Source organism: Poromitra crassiceps, assembly GCF_964638095.1.
Source record: "Poromitra crassiceps genome assembly, chromosome: 3".
Lineage (NCBI taxonomy): Eukaryota > Metazoa > Chordata > Actinopteri > Beryciformes > Melamphaidae > Poromitra > Poromitra crassiceps.
In genome coordinates, this window is record NC_139625.1 from 28620928 (window position 1) to 28638330 (window position 17403).

The 17403-nt window shown below is 45.4% G+C and overlaps 1 protein-coding gene across 2 annotated transcripts in view; it reads left to right on the plus strand.

Annotated features, from left to right (window-relative positions):
- Positions 1-10631: 10631 nt before the first annotated feature.
- The window catches only part of prkcha (protein kinase C, eta, a), a 43175-nt gene continuing 36403 nt past the window's right edge, over positions 10632-17403 (plus strand). For both annotated transcript variants that reach the window (XM_083632735.1, XM_083632736.1), the window contains exon 1: positions 10632-11312. In XM_083632735.1, coding sequence (XP_083488861.1) covers positions 10962-11312 — 351 coding nt within the window. In that variant the 5' untranslated portion in view covers positions 10632-10961. The remainder of the gene's footprint in view (positions 11313-17403) is intronic.

Here is a 17403-nt window from a genome sequence, read left to right on the forward strand (position 1 = left end):
TATTTCTCCCATTAGCAAGAAAATGCCCTGTCTGATGGTCTAAATTAGTTAGTGGGACCTTTGGGGTGACGTAGTCAAAAGGGTGATCAGAAAGCATAACTCTTGCCCCGAGAATTTCACTTCCTCTTCCTGTTTGTGTTTCAAGACAACAGCCTTTCAGAGTCAGTGTGAACATCTGAAACTGTATGGCCTGCTCATGTTCAACATCTGCTCAGCGTTCCCCCCTCGTAATCTCGTTCTACGGGCATTCCACACCGACTGAGAAAGGTGCTTCAAGGATCTTTTCACATGAGCTCTTTAAATACTGGCTGGCATGATGAGTGCTTTTCCTCGTTTAGTCACGGCCGGCAGAACGCAACTCAACAAATGCAGCCGATATGCCAGCATCATCCCACATGAAGTGCTCTCCATCTCTGTTTTTTTGTGTGTTCATTCTTCCCTCCGTCACCGTCACCCCGTGCTGCTTTTCTGCTCTTAATCGATTTCCATGCTCTATCAGTAAACATGCTTTTCATGTCACAGTAAGAGCATTCCTCTCTCTGAAGACTCTTTTTAAGACCACAGATGCCCTTTCATTCAGGCTGCTCCAGTCATAGTCAGATTGACTCCGGTGTGAGGAATTTACTCTCAAATTTCTAAATGCGGTTTATAAAATGGTATTATGGGATGGTGTAAAGATGGGAGTTTCAGCATAGGCTTTTTCTATTAGCACAATATAAGCCCACAAAGCATGAGGCAAGGCGTTATACCAGGAGGACCATTATCTCTCAGCTCGACAGGCTGCAATGTGGTCGTCCATATCTTGTGGGTACATCATGATATTATTGTCTCTGCTGTTATTGGCTGACTCCGGCCTCTCCATCCTTCACCTCACAGGTGTTCTGGATGTTTGGGCATCACACACCGTATAAAGCTCTCTCCACTTCCACCCACTGCAGGGACAACTCTGTTAAAGTGCTTTAACCATTCTGTCTGTGCCACAAACACATCACCGCCTTCAATAGAGACTCTTAAATCGGTGTTCAGGCGAGAATTGGCTGACATGCTCATTATTTGTCAGTTGTCCACAATCGGGGCGAACACAATAGCAGCAACACAATGACATACAATATAGGCTGACTGGAAGACTGCTGTCGCCATAGTGACCAAGACATAATAAGCCATGGGAAGAGAATGAGAGAGATTTTGTATTGTCAGCGCTCCAGAAATCAAGGTCAAGAGTGGAAAATAAAACTTCATCAATAAATAAACAAGAGGCTTTTTTTCCGCTGTGTTTTGAGAACTATTGCAATGCTCAGTCCTTTTGGCAGATGATGAGCAGGGGGTGAGAGGTGAGGGTAATGATGGTGGTCAGCAGCACAGTATGAGGCGTTGAGCAGGGCCAGACTGTGTTTTTTTGGGGGTGGGGGTGAGCTCGTCTCTGCGATCCCCTCGGCCCTGGGCTGAGCTCACACACACACACACACACACACACACACACTCGACCCTGGGCTGAGCTCTTAATGCGGCCCTGACGCCTCGCTGGCGCAGGGGCCACGCCGCTGCCTCACATCTGGAGCCAATTACCCAGGAGGAGCTGTGACAGAGCCCCCCTCCTCTCCTGCTCTGCTCTGCTCTCCTCTCCCCTCCTGTCCTCTGCTCTCCTCTCCTCTGGTCTCTTCTCCTCTCCCCTTCTCTCTTCTCCTCTCCTCTCCTCTGCTCTCTTCTCCTCTCCTCTCCTCTCATCTGCTCTCTTCTCCTCTCCTCTCCTCTGCTCTCTTCTCCTCTTCTCTCCTCTCCTCTGCTCTCTCCTCTGCTCTCTTCTCCTCTCCTCTCCTCTGCTCTCTCCTCTCTGCTCTCTCCTCTCCTCTCTGCTCTCTTCTCCTCTCCTCTCCTCTGCTCTCTCCTCTCCTCTGCTCTCCTCTCCTCTGCTCTCTTCTCCTCTCCTCCTCTCTTCTCTCCTCTCCCCTTCTCTTCTCTTCTCTCCTCTCCTCCTCTCCTCTCCTCTCCTCTCTGTCCAGTAGACACACTTACATTCCTCCACTTTTCACAACGCCACTCTTTTTATTTCTGTCAACCTACCCCTGTCTCCTCTCCACCTCCCCGTCTCTTCCTTGAAAACATCCCCTGAGTGTATTTTAGCAGATAGGATCGTCACATTTCTGTCTCATGAAGAGTAAGTAGCCTATCATGAACTGTGTATGACACAAACTCATGCTGCCTTCTCTCTCTACATCTTGGCACATTTTCTCCATCATATCGTCAACTTTTCCTCTGGCGGAGCACTGGCCATAAACACCACTTGTGAATAAAGGGACGTTTAGCACCAAATCAGCTTTTACAGGTGTGAGTTATGGAGTGGCTCTGCTGCCACAGAGAGCCCCAGAGGGTGTGTGTGTGTATGTGTGTGTGTGTGTGTGTGTGTGTGTGTGTGTGTGTGTGTGTGTGTGTGTGTGTGTGTGTGTGTGTGTGTGTGCGAGTGTGTGTGTGTGTGTGTGTGTGTGTGTGTGTGTGTGTGTGTGTGTGTGTGTGTGTGTGTGTGTGTGTGTATACCTGCAGAGGGGTCGGCGTGCGGTGTGGCAGTAGGTGACTGCAGGGTGGGGGTTGGGTTATGGTGCTCCTACCCAGTGACTGACTGATGGAGGTAATTGGGTTCGGGGCAGTGCGGAAGGCGTGGCAGCCTGGCGGGGGTATATACTAGTCCCACAGGATCTCTTTCACCGGGGTCAGAAGAGCTGGGAACAGGCTACGCCATACCTGGCCCATATTCTCCCTATTCCCCATTGTCCTGTTTGGCACCGATGCTATGGTTCATTAGCTGCAGCTATAGGGTGTACCTGGGCAGGGAGCCAGAGGATTGAGCTGTCCCGGGTTACAGAGACATAAATTGGAGTGTAGACTGTGAAGGGAATGTGAAAACACTACAGGTGGCAGAAATTAAGTCACATGCAGAGAATCACTCAGGTCTGAAATACGGTCTTGCCCATGTGCATTAAAGTGTTGTCATGATATCTGGAGAAGGTGTGTGTGTGTGTGTGTGTGTGTGTGTGTGTGTGTGTGTGTGTGTGTGTGTGTGTGTGTGTGTGTGTGTGTGTGTGTGTGTGTGTGTGTGTGTGTGTGTGTGTGTGTGTGTGTGTGTGTGTGTGTGTGTGTGTGTGTGTGTGTGTGTGTGTGTCTGGGGGTTGGGGGGTGCATGCACGTGTCTGTGTGTCTGTACACGCACACGTGTGCAAGTGTGTGTTTTCAATGATGTACCTAGATGTAGAGTTGCAGACTTCTCCCATGGGAGCATAATTCAAGTTTTGGCCATGACAAGAGGGAGAGAGAGAGAGAGAGAGAGAGAGGGGGGGGGGGGGGCGGTGGTAGAACAAAGACACCAAACAAATCATCCTGGACCGTAAATATGCCAGCTCTGGCTCCGGGGGGAAAGGACGGGAGATAGGACAAAATATACAGCCTCAAACAAAGTAGCTTCATTATGATTGAGAGATAGAGCAGACAGAGAGGAGGAGAGGCGTGGATGGAGATGAAGAAGACATGATGAATTCAGCAGTCTCATTCTGCCCTCTGCTGGATAGTGTGAAACTCCAAAACGTTGTCACAGTGGGCAGAAACACACATTACGAAGGGCATTATGGCATCTTTCTCCTACTATCCAATAAAGCGAAAATACCTTTAAAATATACTTGAATATGAGGTGTTAGCTCACAAATAATGGTTTGTGAAGTGTGGCATGGCACGTCTGATTCTGTTAAAGGTTGTGAAATGAAGCATACAACTAGACAAGATAGATTTAATTTCATTTTTTCAAGTCTTATTTTTATTTTCATTTCCTAGATTTAGTTCTTCCGTGACTGTGTTTTAAACAAACTAGCAGAGGACGCGTCCCTGTGTGACTTGCCATTTAGTCAGGCCTCGCTCACAGAGTTGACATGGAGCCTCTCCTTTCCCCAGAGGGTTTTCATAGTCCTCCTCGTGGCTGATTACAACTCCGCATGGCCGTACCGACCATTGAGGTCACAGAGGTCACTCTGGACCTCTGTATTTTTTCCAACAAAAAAATAAGTTCACAAACATTCATGTTTAAGAAGGAAATGAGAAAGAGGGAGTATGTTAAGCAGATAGACACAGAAAAGGAGGCTGAAGAAAAGATGAAAGAGCACGGGAGACACAGGGAAAAGAGAGAGAGGCCAGACATGCAGAGCTATACTGGAGGAGACCAGGCTGGAAGAATGGATGCTCATTGCCCACAATGCGTAGCAGCAGCATGTAAAGGGTTCTCCCAGACCACCAGCCATACATATGGCTATATGATTGTGTTGTCAACAATCTACATTCATGTAGGCTAATAGAGAGCCAAAGTGAACCTCACTTCCTGCCTTTCTCTGGGTACCAGCGTGTGAAAAAAATATGAACGGGAGTGAACGGCGAGAGACGATACTTTTTTTTTATCCCGTTTGAATTGTACCACGTGGTGCACATGTACAATTTTGTCAATTTAAAAGATAACTATGCATGTCAAGAAAGTCGCAGTTTGTCATCAAACTGAAACGTAAGGTTTAGTTTTGTCAATCGACTACATCCTCGTGTCGCACAATATACGTCACACCATCAACAACATGGACTGGCGGGAGAGTCGCCACTTATGCGAATGGTTGTGCTGCGTAGTCTTTCTGATTTATAACTTTTATCGTGCATTCCTTTATAACTGGGAACTGGTAATCTTACGACTTCAAAGGTCATGAGCTGGGACGGTGACGTCACCAGAGCTGGTATTTCCCATTCCAAACTCGTAGGAGCCTCAGCAGCCCCGACCTCAAAAATCCAAGATGGATGCGCCGCGTGACAACAGTATTTATAATCGTAGTAATGTTGTTTAGCACTTCTGTTTTGTTTGTGTCTCATTAAATCAGCTGTACACACAGCACTGCCTAACTTCTATCTGTGTGGACATGTTGCTGCAGTGTTGTATGCGCAAAATGCCGCGAAATGCCATGTTATCAACTGTTATTGCTAACAATGGCTAGCCTGGCTAGCGACTGGATCTGACCAATGAACAGTGAACTTCCCAGCTCAAGTTTTCTGCAAATGGAACGCTAACAAAACGGATGTGACGTCATTTAGCCTCCACATGCCAGTTATTTTGCGATAAAGGAACGCAGCAATAGTGCCACAGTTTTACCACAAACTGCGACTTTCTTGACATGCATAGTTATCTTTTAAATTGACAAAATGTACCTTTGCACCCCGTGGCACAATTAAAATGGGATCAAAAAAGTATTGCCTCTCGCCGTTCACCCGCATCCATATTTTTTTCACACGCTGGTACCCAGGGAAAGGCAGGAAGTGACTTTCACTTTGGCTCTCTATTAATGTAATTTCACGGTGAGTCTACATGGACAAGGTTACTTAGGATGAACACAGACAAACAGATTAGTTATGCTACTGCCCACTGACATGGTTTTAAAGCTATTGTTATCCGATGTTTGCTCTCCAAACGTCTTAAAATGCACCTATTTAGATCAGGGAAATTTCAGGGGAGCATGCCCCCGAACCCCGCTAGTCAGCGCGGTATTTGGACATTGGTATTTCTAAAACCCTACGCAAGGCCCTGCAACTCAGCTCACCTGTGTGTTGCGCCACTCTGGAGCTCTCCATGGTGCTGAACCTGTGTTGAGGCATTTTGGCCACTAATTAGCCATTTTTGTTATAAAGTTCTTATGGTGTGGCCAATTCATCCTCATCAAATTGTGTTAAAAGTCGTGTCTCGGGGCGTCCCAGTGGCTCACCTGGTATAACGCGTACCTAGTCCTTCGCGCAGCCGACCCTGGTTCAAATCCGACCCGTGGTCCTTTGCCGCATGTCATCCCCTCTCTCTCTCCCCACCTTCCCTATCTGCCTATACTATCCTATCTAATAAAGGCAAAATTCCCCCAAATATAATCATAAAAATAAAAAATAAAGTCTTTGTCTCGGTGGGCAAAAACTCCTGCTAATGTCATCTTTCTCCCACGACCTAATAAAGCAGAAATACATTTAAAATACCTTGAATCTGAGGTGTTGGGTCACAAATAATGAAGGATGTGGCAAGTGGCTGATTCTGTTGAAGGTTGTGAAGTGAGACATTTCAAAAGATTTCACTTTATTCACCTCACTGGACCTGCAACAGAAAATATTAAAATTTCAATTCACATTCATTTCCAAGGTGGCCTCCTCTCCTTTTCTGCTTGCTTTATCATTACAACCCTCTGTGCTCAGTAAGGTCATGTCTAAGAGGTTGTTTACAAGACAGTCTGTATCCTAGGGATGTGTAAGATCTGGAACCCGGCCTCTTTATTTGAAACAGCTGGAGGAGGGAGATGCGGTGCGCTGACATTTGGCAGAGTGGGGTCAGGGGTCAAGTCTAACACCAATAAAATCCAGACTTTGATCGTGGCATTTATGGATGAACCAGACTTCTCCAAAGGCACGACGCCCACAGAGACCGAGGGAGAGAGGAGAGCAGGGCCGGCTCTCGTCATGTTGGTGCCCTATAGGTGAGATTTGATTTGGCCTTAAAAGTTACACACAACAGCTTTACAGCTCTTGACATTTAAGTTAAAAAAAAGAAGAAGAGAGAGATAGAAAACTATAATTTCTGAAATTAAGGATGAAAACTCAGTACCAAACATGTTTTCTGAAATATTACCAAAATATATTATAAAGGAACAGATAAGGGACTGAAATATGTGGATTCGTTAGATTTAAGTGTCATGGGACCAAAACTGCCAACTAATTTGACATTTATTTGAAATGTGCAAAGCATTTGGATTTTATGAAAAGTTCATTGGATGGTCAAAAATAATGTAACATCTAAATGCAAGAATTAGAGAAAAACAGGGACACCCCCCTCCCCTGTTTTCTCCCCAATTCTAGGCTACTTGCCAATTCTCCTGCTGCCCCCAGTCGTTGCTCCACCCCCTTCTGCCAATCTGGGGAGACTAGCATGACGCTGCTTTTTTCACCTGAGAGCGAAGAATTTCACCGGCAGGACATAGCACGTGGGAGGATCAAGCTATTCCCCCCAGTTCCCCTCCCCCCAACCAGGCGCCACCATGACCAACCAGAGGAGGCACTAGTACAGTGACCGGGACACATAGCCCCCCTTTAATCCAGCTTCCCACCTGCAGACACAGCCAATTGTGGCTGTATGGAGGATGCCCGACAAAGCTGGAGGTAACACAGGGCTCTAACCTGTGACCCTTGTGTTGGTAGGCAGGGAATCTATCGCTCCACTACCCGGATGCGGACACCTACAGGACACTTTCTGAAGTATTTAAACTAACAGGAGGAGGCACAATGGGAAGCTTTGTCACCACAGATATGGTAGCTGACAGTGGCGTGCACAGACATTTTGGGGGGCACGTGCTCAGGTGAAAAAAGGGCACCCCTCTCATAATTATTTATAAAAACAATACATACAGTGTGATGTCCCTGGGTGACTGCATTTAAAGTGCCCACCTCCTTCCAATTTACATTAAAAAAAAAGGCAATAAAGACCACAGATGTGCATGAACTTGTTAAAGTAGGTACAGGCGATTTTACGTTGGTTCACCAGGTGCACGTGCACCCCCTTGTGGCCAGATGAAAAATATATATCTTGGGCAAACTTGCATGTAGGTGTCATTCAGCATATTATGACGATATGTTGTTGGTGCTGATTCTGTGGTTTTGTTTGGTGATGCAGAGTGAGAATGTGTTGTCATATCCTACTCATAGGTGGATTATGACATGACGGACCCCTGGGCCTGGATGCATAAAGGGCCCCCTCACAGTGCACATACACACAATTAAGGGCAGAATAATGACTAAAGACATACACTCACTTGCATCTCAACAGGATTTACAGCACAACCACCTGAACACTCAAAGCCAACAGCACAATAACAAGAAATAAACTCACTTGTATCTAACACAGGATTTACAGTGCAGGTACACTCAAGTAAAGCCAAAAGCACAATAACCATCTAATTGTCCATTGGTCCCGCTGGCCAGCCTCCCCTCCCTTCCGTGAGAGGAGTCTGGTGGCGCTGGTCTCCACTGTGGAATTGCGATGGGCGGCGCTTAGCGGCAGTGCCCTTGAAAAATAGTTTCCAACAGTCCAATTTGCCATTTTCAGCATGTAGCAAAGGGAGGGGAGGCTGGCCAGCTGTCCATAAACTTATGGAACATTTTGTCAAAAATATAGGGTTGGCCCTAAAAACTGTAACATCCCCACACATCCCACCACCAGTTGAAAAAATTGGTGCTGGACTAAAAGAGACTCAAAGTAAAGAAATGAATGTCCACGTCAGTATATTGAATAACTAAGTAGCCTATTTAGTGTTTCATAGCATACAGTTTCCATAAAGTGCTCCAAAAAAATATTGTTTCTCAGCAGTAAGGCACTAGTGAGAAATACACGAATGAGTGAAAAGTGTGACCACATGCCCTGCTCTCCCCTACATAAAGCAATATTATTTAACCATTCGCCTTCCTGTGTAATGCCTTGTCACTACTGTATACAAGGTGACTATAGAGAGGCAAAGTGACCGCCTACTTCCTGCTTCAGCACTGTACCAGAGATTTTCATCCGCCATTTATTACACATTTAGTAAAATGCATATAAAAATAGTTTTACTGGTTCAAACCAAACGGTACATATATATTTAGAAACAGGGGAGATCGCATTACATTTCACTGGGACCAAAATGTAAAAAAAAAAATGCGGGTTTAAAGAAAATATTTCTTCAATGTTGTTTTTTAAAGTTTTGGTCCGAGTGAAATGTTCTATGGTCTCTCCCGATTATAGCATTAGCTGAACCGTTTGGTTCAACGAAGTACAACTATTTTATAAGCATTTTACGACATGTCTATGGGAAAATAAATGGCGGATGAAAATCTCTGGTACAGTGCTGAAGCAGGAAGTGACGTTCCACGTTGCCTCTCTATTAAAACACAGTCAGACACAGTTTCTGGTTTGATTTGTCTTACTGCCTGGTTGTGTGCCAGGGTGAGACCTAGCCAACTGAAACTATGATATGGAGACTCTTGAGACTGTGTATGTGTGTGTGTCCATGCGCTATCTTTGCGCGCAGGCAGGCAGTGTGTGTCATAATATCCTGAAGATGATAAGAAGCAGATAGAGGAAGGAGAAGAGGCCCCAAAGTGTCACAACTCATTTCTCAAACGATCTCCTTTCTTTGTTACTTCTCCTCATCACCCTTCCTCTTTTTACTCATGCTTGAAATTCTCCCCCATCCGTTCATACTTGCTTTTGCTACCACCCTCTCCTTCCTACCTCCTCTCACCTTTTATTTTGCACCACAGGTTTAAAAAATGTATTAAACATGGATACTTTACAGCAGGGCAATGTGAGAATTTAGGACTTTTATCATGAAAGAGATGAGATGAGATGATGAGATAAAATGTATTGTCCCCTAGGGGAAATCTTTTCTTGGGCAAAAAGTGCACACAGCATTACCCAACATTACAAACAACATCAAACGACCAACAGACAGAGTTACACAGAGACACTACAGGATTGCACTAAGATCACAGTGATGAATGCACTGCAAGACATGATAATTGCACAAGCCTCATTGGACAATTTGTTCAACTCTGTTTGATAAGAAGATAGACATTTTCGTAGATACAAATATAAGCAAAGTAAAAATAATAAAAGTCACACTCTGCACATACCCAATAGGAAAGATTGCATAATGTTGTTCATGAGGTAGAATAGTAAAGAGAAAACCACAAACGTACTTATTAGAAGTAGAATATAAAAGAATACAATCGTAAAAATCATTAAAAACCATAAAATAATAAAATCAAATACAAGAGCTTATGGGCTTGAGTGACAATACCTCCTTACGTAAAGGACCTCCTCCTATCATCCTTTGCGATGCTACAACCGTGAGGTAGAGCTGGTTGTTTGTTAAGTAGTGCTATAGAAGTTGGAAGGAGAGCTTATATGCGGTTGCTCTTGCATCGACTAGCTCTGTAACATCTGCCAGAAAATAAATCATATTCAGAAAATAAAATATGTGATGGATCCTTCAGAACTCTATGTGCCAGACTGAGCAGAGATAAGAGAGATAATGAGGAAACTAATGGAAGAGAGATACAAAGTATGGAGAAAAGATAGATGGGTTTTATCCTCATCTAGACCTGGATAACTATTTTGAATAACATATCAGTGGTGTAAGCCGGGATCATCAGTTTGTCCCCGGCCTGGGCAAGAGACGCGGTGGTCCTGTGAATTGGCTCTGGGTTATGGCCCCCTTGAGCTCTTGGGCCCCTGGCCAAACCCTCCCACTCACACACACACACACACACACACACACACACACACACACACACACACACACACACACACACACACACACACACACACACACACACACACACACACACACACACACACACACACACACACACACACACACACACACACACACACACACACACACACACACACACACACTATACTGTAGACGTCATTATGGTTATCATTACTCACTAAAAGCCACAAGGAGGCGCTGTTTCCTCACGCAGGACAGGTGAGTCGCAGCTACAAACCTAACCACGTGACTGTCAAGCAAGCCATTATTGACAGGGAGCTGTGCGTGTGTGTGTATGTCGTGTGTGTGTGTGTGTGTGTGTATGTGAAGTTATGCGGAACTTGTGCCCCTCGTCCTCGGCGTGTTTCTGCTCTTACTTCCTACTGAAGCTTCCTTGAAATAGTTCAGTCCGTTGAGTTGAGTCAGTCAGAGGCAGATAGTGTTTTTGACAACGGGCTGAGTCCCATTCAAGATGAGAGGGAGCAAGAGTTGACACAACAAGCGGCGTGCAGGAGGCAGGCACTCTTTCATAGACTACTGTTAGTTTTTTGTTCTTTTTTAAATCTCGCTTTTTCAGTGCTTTGTTTTCCACGATAGCCTTACGAAACTAAACTAAGCATGAAGTTCAACGGGTATCTGAAGCTCCGGATCGGCGAGGCGGTGGACCTGAAGCCCACCACCTTCTCCCTCCGGCACGCTGTCATCTTCAACAAGGCGCCCCCCTCCCTGGACCCCTACATCGTGGTGAAGGTGGATGATCTGAAAATCGGACAGACGCACACCAAACAGAAGACCAACATGCCGACCTACAACGAGGAGTTCGCTATCAATGTCAACAACGGGAAGCAGATCGAGCTGGCTGTTTTCCACGATACTCCCATTGGATATGATGACTTTGTGGCCAACTGTTTAATTCAGTTTGAGGACATGATTAAAACCTCCAACACAGAAGAGACTTTTGAGGGATGGGTGAGTAAAAACACATCTAACTGGAAGCTATAAAGTATTGATGTAAATGAAGAAATATATTACCCTTATAACCAGGCAAGTGTACTGTCCCTTTAAATACGTATTATAATAATCCCCTATTTAAGAAGGATAACTTACTATACAAAACTCAATATAGACTATCTTGTAGCCACTGTAGTTAACAACTTACAACAGAAACCCCAAATGATAATAGCCTACTAATATTTACACAATCTAACTACCAAAAGTTTGATAAAGTCACCATAAGCACTTATGGAGCACTAACTAATGGAGCACTTTTGTACTGTAGAAATATCAGGGGAAAAACATTATTATTTGCAGCAATAGCAACAACACTATGGCCCATTTTCTGTGATCAAACACTTAACACCTGCTGAATGGTATTTATGAGAGAGTGACCAATATCTTCTATGCCCACGATCATCAATTAAGCTCCAGTAAACAAAACATTGCTGTTAACCTTGGTGTGTTCAGTGCACCTGTCACTTGTTGTTAACCTTGGTGTGTTCAGTGCACCTGTCACTTGTTGTTAACCTTGGTGTGTTCAGTGCACCTGTCACTTGTTGTTAACCTTGGTGTGTTCAGTGCACCTGTCACTTGCAGTGCATTTTTTCATTTTCTGAATGATATCAACATCTTTGCTGCCCCCCCCCCCCCCCCCCCCCCCTTCTCCCTGTCAGGCCAGCTCTAGTTGAGAGGTTTAAGATGTTCTTTCAGGCGCTGCCAAGGAACGTGCTTGGATGTTCAGGCTTCTTACCGGCAACATAGTGGACACGAAACCTTCCACCGTCCTTCGGGCTTTGTTCACTTCATAAACAGGGTCTGAACCCAGTTCAATCCACACACGCCTCTGCTGTGCAAAGGTGTTAATTCCGCTTCCTGTACGCCATGCAGGCTTGCTATGTCATGTAAGAGGTGCACAAACTAGCAGCACCCTGGCCTACGCTGCCTGTGACCTGCCACTACGAACAAATGTGTGACGATAACGCCCTGCTTTGCATCCCACCGTACGCCCCCAGCAGTTACCATGGCTGAAAGATCAACCATGCTTGGTAGATTAAGATGCAGTTACAAGTGTTCACCATAAAAACATAAGCACTTTCTTTGCTCAACGTAGACATTGGACGATTCAAAGCAAAACGAAAGCTCATAGCTCATAGAGGCCTCATACAGGACGTCAGCTGGGTGACAACGCTGTGCTCAGGATTCCTCCACACTGCTCACAAATTCAGGGGAGAGTGGCGCTGACAGAAACCTCCATCTCACACTGGAGTTTCCCTCTGACTGACTTTCGGCCCTCTGGGACTGAGCTATTCCAGGTGTCAATGTAACCTGAGCCTGTCGGGCCCTGGAGCAGGTAGAAGTGGTATCGACTGTGTACCATAACACTCACTGCCCTCCTATCTGCATGCTGTGTACAGGTGTAAACAGTAGCAGGATAGTGCAGAATTCTGGTCCAGCCACTGTCAATCAAGGCTGACTCGATGCAAATGTTCTCCAAGATGCCAAGCAGTGAGGGGAAGCGACATGCAAATGGAGCTGCCCTGCTGCTTCAGGAAAAACGAGAAGTAACTCAAGTGCAGTTGGCTTTCTCCCTTCAAGGTGCAAGCTTGAAGTTCTCAGCTAGATCTGAAGTGTGAAAACGGTTTAGTGCCTTGCTTGTTGTTGGCTCTAGAGAAGTGCCAGTGGGCCTGTGTTTCGCTCACGTGAGGGGGCACAGGCGAGGGCACAAGCCTCCACACGCCCACGCACTGCTGTTTTTTGCAGTGTTCCCACCGTCTGATCGGCGCTCAAAGGCTCACCGCTAACAGCGCTCGCTCTCTATTGGCTCATGGCCAGATGCTCTACTTTCTGTCTTGACTCTCATATACCCTCCCCCCCTTTCTGCAGACAGGCCACACCTCCCTTCATATACCCTCCCCCCCTTTCTGCAGACAGGCCACACCTCCCTTCATATACCCTCCCCCCCTTTCTGCAGACAGGCCACACCTCCCTTCATATACCCTCCCCCCCTTTCTGCAGACATGCCACACCTCCCTTCATATAGACGGTTTTCACCAGAGCGCAACCCCACAGCACTTCCTTTTTCTCAGCATTCGGCAAACTGCAGAAATATTCACTCGACATAATTACTTTTGTTTTCGCCGCTCAGCTGTATAGACGGTTTTCACGGAATGGTCAGTCCTGCACTTGAATGTTTTTTTTATTTTTATGTCCATAGCAAACACTGCAACAGGAAGTGAGCGGGGGTTCAATTTAGAATGTTTTCGTTGTCAAGTTAAAACCGTCTATACCCTCCCCCCCTTTCTGCAGACAGGCCACACCTCCCTTCATTTACCCTCACCCTCTTCTGCAGACAAGCCACACCTCCCTTCATATACCCTCACCCCCTTCTGCAGACAGGCCACACCTCCCTTCATATACCCTCACCCCCTTCTGCAGACAGGCCACACCTCCCTTCATATACCCTCACCCCCTTCTGCAGACAGGCCACACCTCCCTTCATATACCCTCACCCCCTTCTGAAGACAGGCCACACCTCCCTTCATATACCATCACCCCCTTCTGCAGACAGGCCACACCTCCCTTCATATACCCTCACCCCCTTCTGAAGACAGGCCACACCTCCCTTCATATACCCTCACCCCCTTCTGCAGACAGGCCACACCTCCCTTCATATACCCTCACCCCCTTCTGAAGACAGGCCACACCTCCCTTCATATACCATCACCCCCTTCTGCAGACAGGCCACACCTCCCTTCATATACCCTCACCCCCTTCTGAAGACAGGTCACACCTCCCTTCATATACCCTCCCCCTCTTCTACAGACAGGCCACACGCCTCACTTCATATACCCTCAAACTCCACAAAACACCGGAGGTACTTGCTGGAGGAACTGGGACATATAGATATTTACATCTCTCATTTTCTTCTTCATAACACAAATCATATTTCAAACTGCATTTTCATAATTGGTTAGAAAAAACATTACATACAAATATATCTCAATAAGTAATATGGGAGCCAGTATATTACTTCAAACTTTTAAACAATGGTCTGTCATAACATGTGATAGACACAAGCAGAGTCCCAAAGAAATCAGCTGAATTGACCAGAACCTCTGAAGAGCACTACCAGTCCAAACTTTAGACACACCAGATTTGTCTTTATTTTGACTATTTCCCACATTTTAGAATAACAGTAAACTATGAAATGACATAAATTGAATAATGCAGTGACAAAGAAAGTGGTAAACAAATCAATCTTATATTTTAGATTATTTTTAAGTAGCCGCCCTTTGCCTTGATACAAAGGCTTTGGAAAGAAATTCATACATAGGCATCAACTCTCTGATTTATACATATTTGTCTAGGAAACACATTTCAAGCATTTATTATGCATAATCATTTAGATTAATATGGCTTTAAGACAATGATAAACTTAGCACATTCCATATGGTTCAAGTTCAAGTTCAAGTTCGTTTTATTGTCTGCTTTCACAGAAATTTGTTGTAATGTGCAACAGTGCCAACATGGATGCAAAAAATACAAATACAAAGATAGAAAAACATGAAAGACACATGTACACAACAGACTTAAACTTACAGTAGAAAAAGGATGTGGGCCAGACATGAAACTAGAAATGTAGGGGGCAATATGTAAAATCATTTCATCCTGGAATCCACCTACGAATTAAAAAATGAATTAAAAATCACAGTGGGGAACAGAGAGTGGGGAACAGAGGTGGAACAGTGGTATTGTTTACTATTTACTCCTTTCCAGCAGTGAGTCTCTCTTTAGAGTGTTGCTGTTGCCATCATTGACATTCTGAGTTGGCAAGCAGTTAATGATAGCTGCTGGAGTGTCATCTCCTGCTGTAGCAGTGTTTCCATTGCTACCCACTCCTACCACAGCCAGCCCACCCATCACCCTGGCCCCTCCCACTGCCAGTCCACCCATCACCCTGGCTCCTCCCACTGCCAGTCCACCCATCACCCTGGCCCCTCCCACAGCCAGCCCACCCATCACCCCGGCTCCTCCCACTGCCAGTCCACCCATCACCCTGGCCTATCCCACTGCCAGTCCACCCATCATCCTGGCTCCTCCCACTGCCAGTCCATCCATCACCCTGGCCCCTCCCACTGCCAGTCCACCCATCATCCTGGCTCCTCCCACTGCCAGTTCATCCATCACCCTGGCCCCTCCCACTGCCAGTCCACCCATCACCCTGGCTCCTCCCTCTGCCCGCCCACTCATCACCCCAGCTGACAACACTATTTATTGTGTCGACTGACGGCTGTAGCCTGTATCTAAGCGTTTGCCAGAGCCCTTCACCGCTTTCTCACACTTGATTGATGAGGTTTTCAAGATTCAAGATATGTATTGTCACTGTTGTACAAGTACGCACGTGTGAAAGTCTTAAGCTAGGGGCAGTGCAAGTTACTACAGGAGGTGCATAATCACCACAACAACAGTATGGAAATAAGGCATAAGACAATCAGTGAAAAACACAATTGAATATAAATAGAATAAAATAAATAAAATAGCACCACTTGTCACTCAGTGGAAGGTGCAGTCAGAGCAAGTGTGCAGCAGCAGTGTGCAAATGGAAATACAATACATAGAACAATACAACCGAATTATTGCACTCAGTCAATGGTATTGTGTGTGTGTGTGTGTGTGTGTGTGTGTGTGTGTGTGTGTGTGTGTGTGTGTGTGTGTGTGTGTGTGTGTGTGTGTGTGTGTGGGTGGGGGGTGTTGTGAGTGTGTGATGTGTGTCTGTTATATATTGTTGAGGAGTCTTCTGGTCTGAGGAATATTCTGCAGTCGGTTGGTGCGTGCTTTGGGTGTCCTGTATCTTCTCCCTGAGGGTAACAGGGAGAACAAAGAATATTAGGAAAGTATTAGAAACTGAAATCTGGTTCAATACTGTATGGCCCCATCAACATTTTCCAACACAATGTAGGCTACTGCTTGCTCGTCTGAAACAGGCCCCTTCCCCGTTACCCACAAAAAGAGATCAACTTCCTCCTCTGTAATGTAGCAGTTGAGTTTCTGCTTTTTAAATACATCGGCCTCTCAAATAGCATCGTCAGCCTCTCAGACAGTTCTGTCACTGTTGACCTTATAGCTGCTTTAGACGGGGGAAGAAAGAGAGCCACTTTCAGAAAGTGACTGATGCGTTGCAATTGTCATGCTTTTTTCTCCCCTCTTCATTGATGCTTAGGCAATGCAAATGATGTTAGGAATGCCAAAGATGGCACACTGAGATCAAGTGGACAGGTCAAACTGGCTGCCTGGTGTTTTGACTGAAATGCAGGGTGGTAATAAGAGCATGGGAACTGATAATGAACTCTTCCTTCAAGTAAGGAAATTCAAAACAAACCTGCTTGTAGTCTTGTCTTGTCTTGTCTTTCAGTGGAATCATAGCGTCATGATATGAAGATATTTTAATATTGTGACACACTGACATTTCTGCTGTCTAAATTGCTGATGACAAGCAAATTACTAATGACTAATACTTAAAAAAAAATCATAAAATGAGGTATCGTAGAAATATTATTTGAATATTTCTGTTTTGTTTGACATCACAGCTAACATTACCATTCGGTTCAATGAGATGAACATTAATTTGATTCACGTGATTTTGCATTTATGAATCATATCGTGATATATATTAAAAAAAATCTGTATGATTATCGTGATACTGTATTGATTTCAACCATATCGCCCAGATCGAAGGTTTCACAACTAATACTGTCTATTAGGGTTGGCACGCTGGACGATGGCATCGACCATCGTCGATGGGCCGACCCCCATCGACCTCTGAGCCTTCTACATCGGACCATCGTGATTAATGATCTGTTTGAATTAAAACTTTTTAACTTTTTAACTTTATAAGATTTAATAATAAAAAAGGCCAACTCCACTCAGCCGTGATACACGGGGGACACGCAGGCGGCATTAAACAAGCGTACCCTGTCCCCAGTACAGAGAAGCAGTAGAGCAGAGAGGAGGGGGATGGGAGGGTAAGCAGAAGTCGGTTGTGTTGTTGTGAAAATGTTAAGAC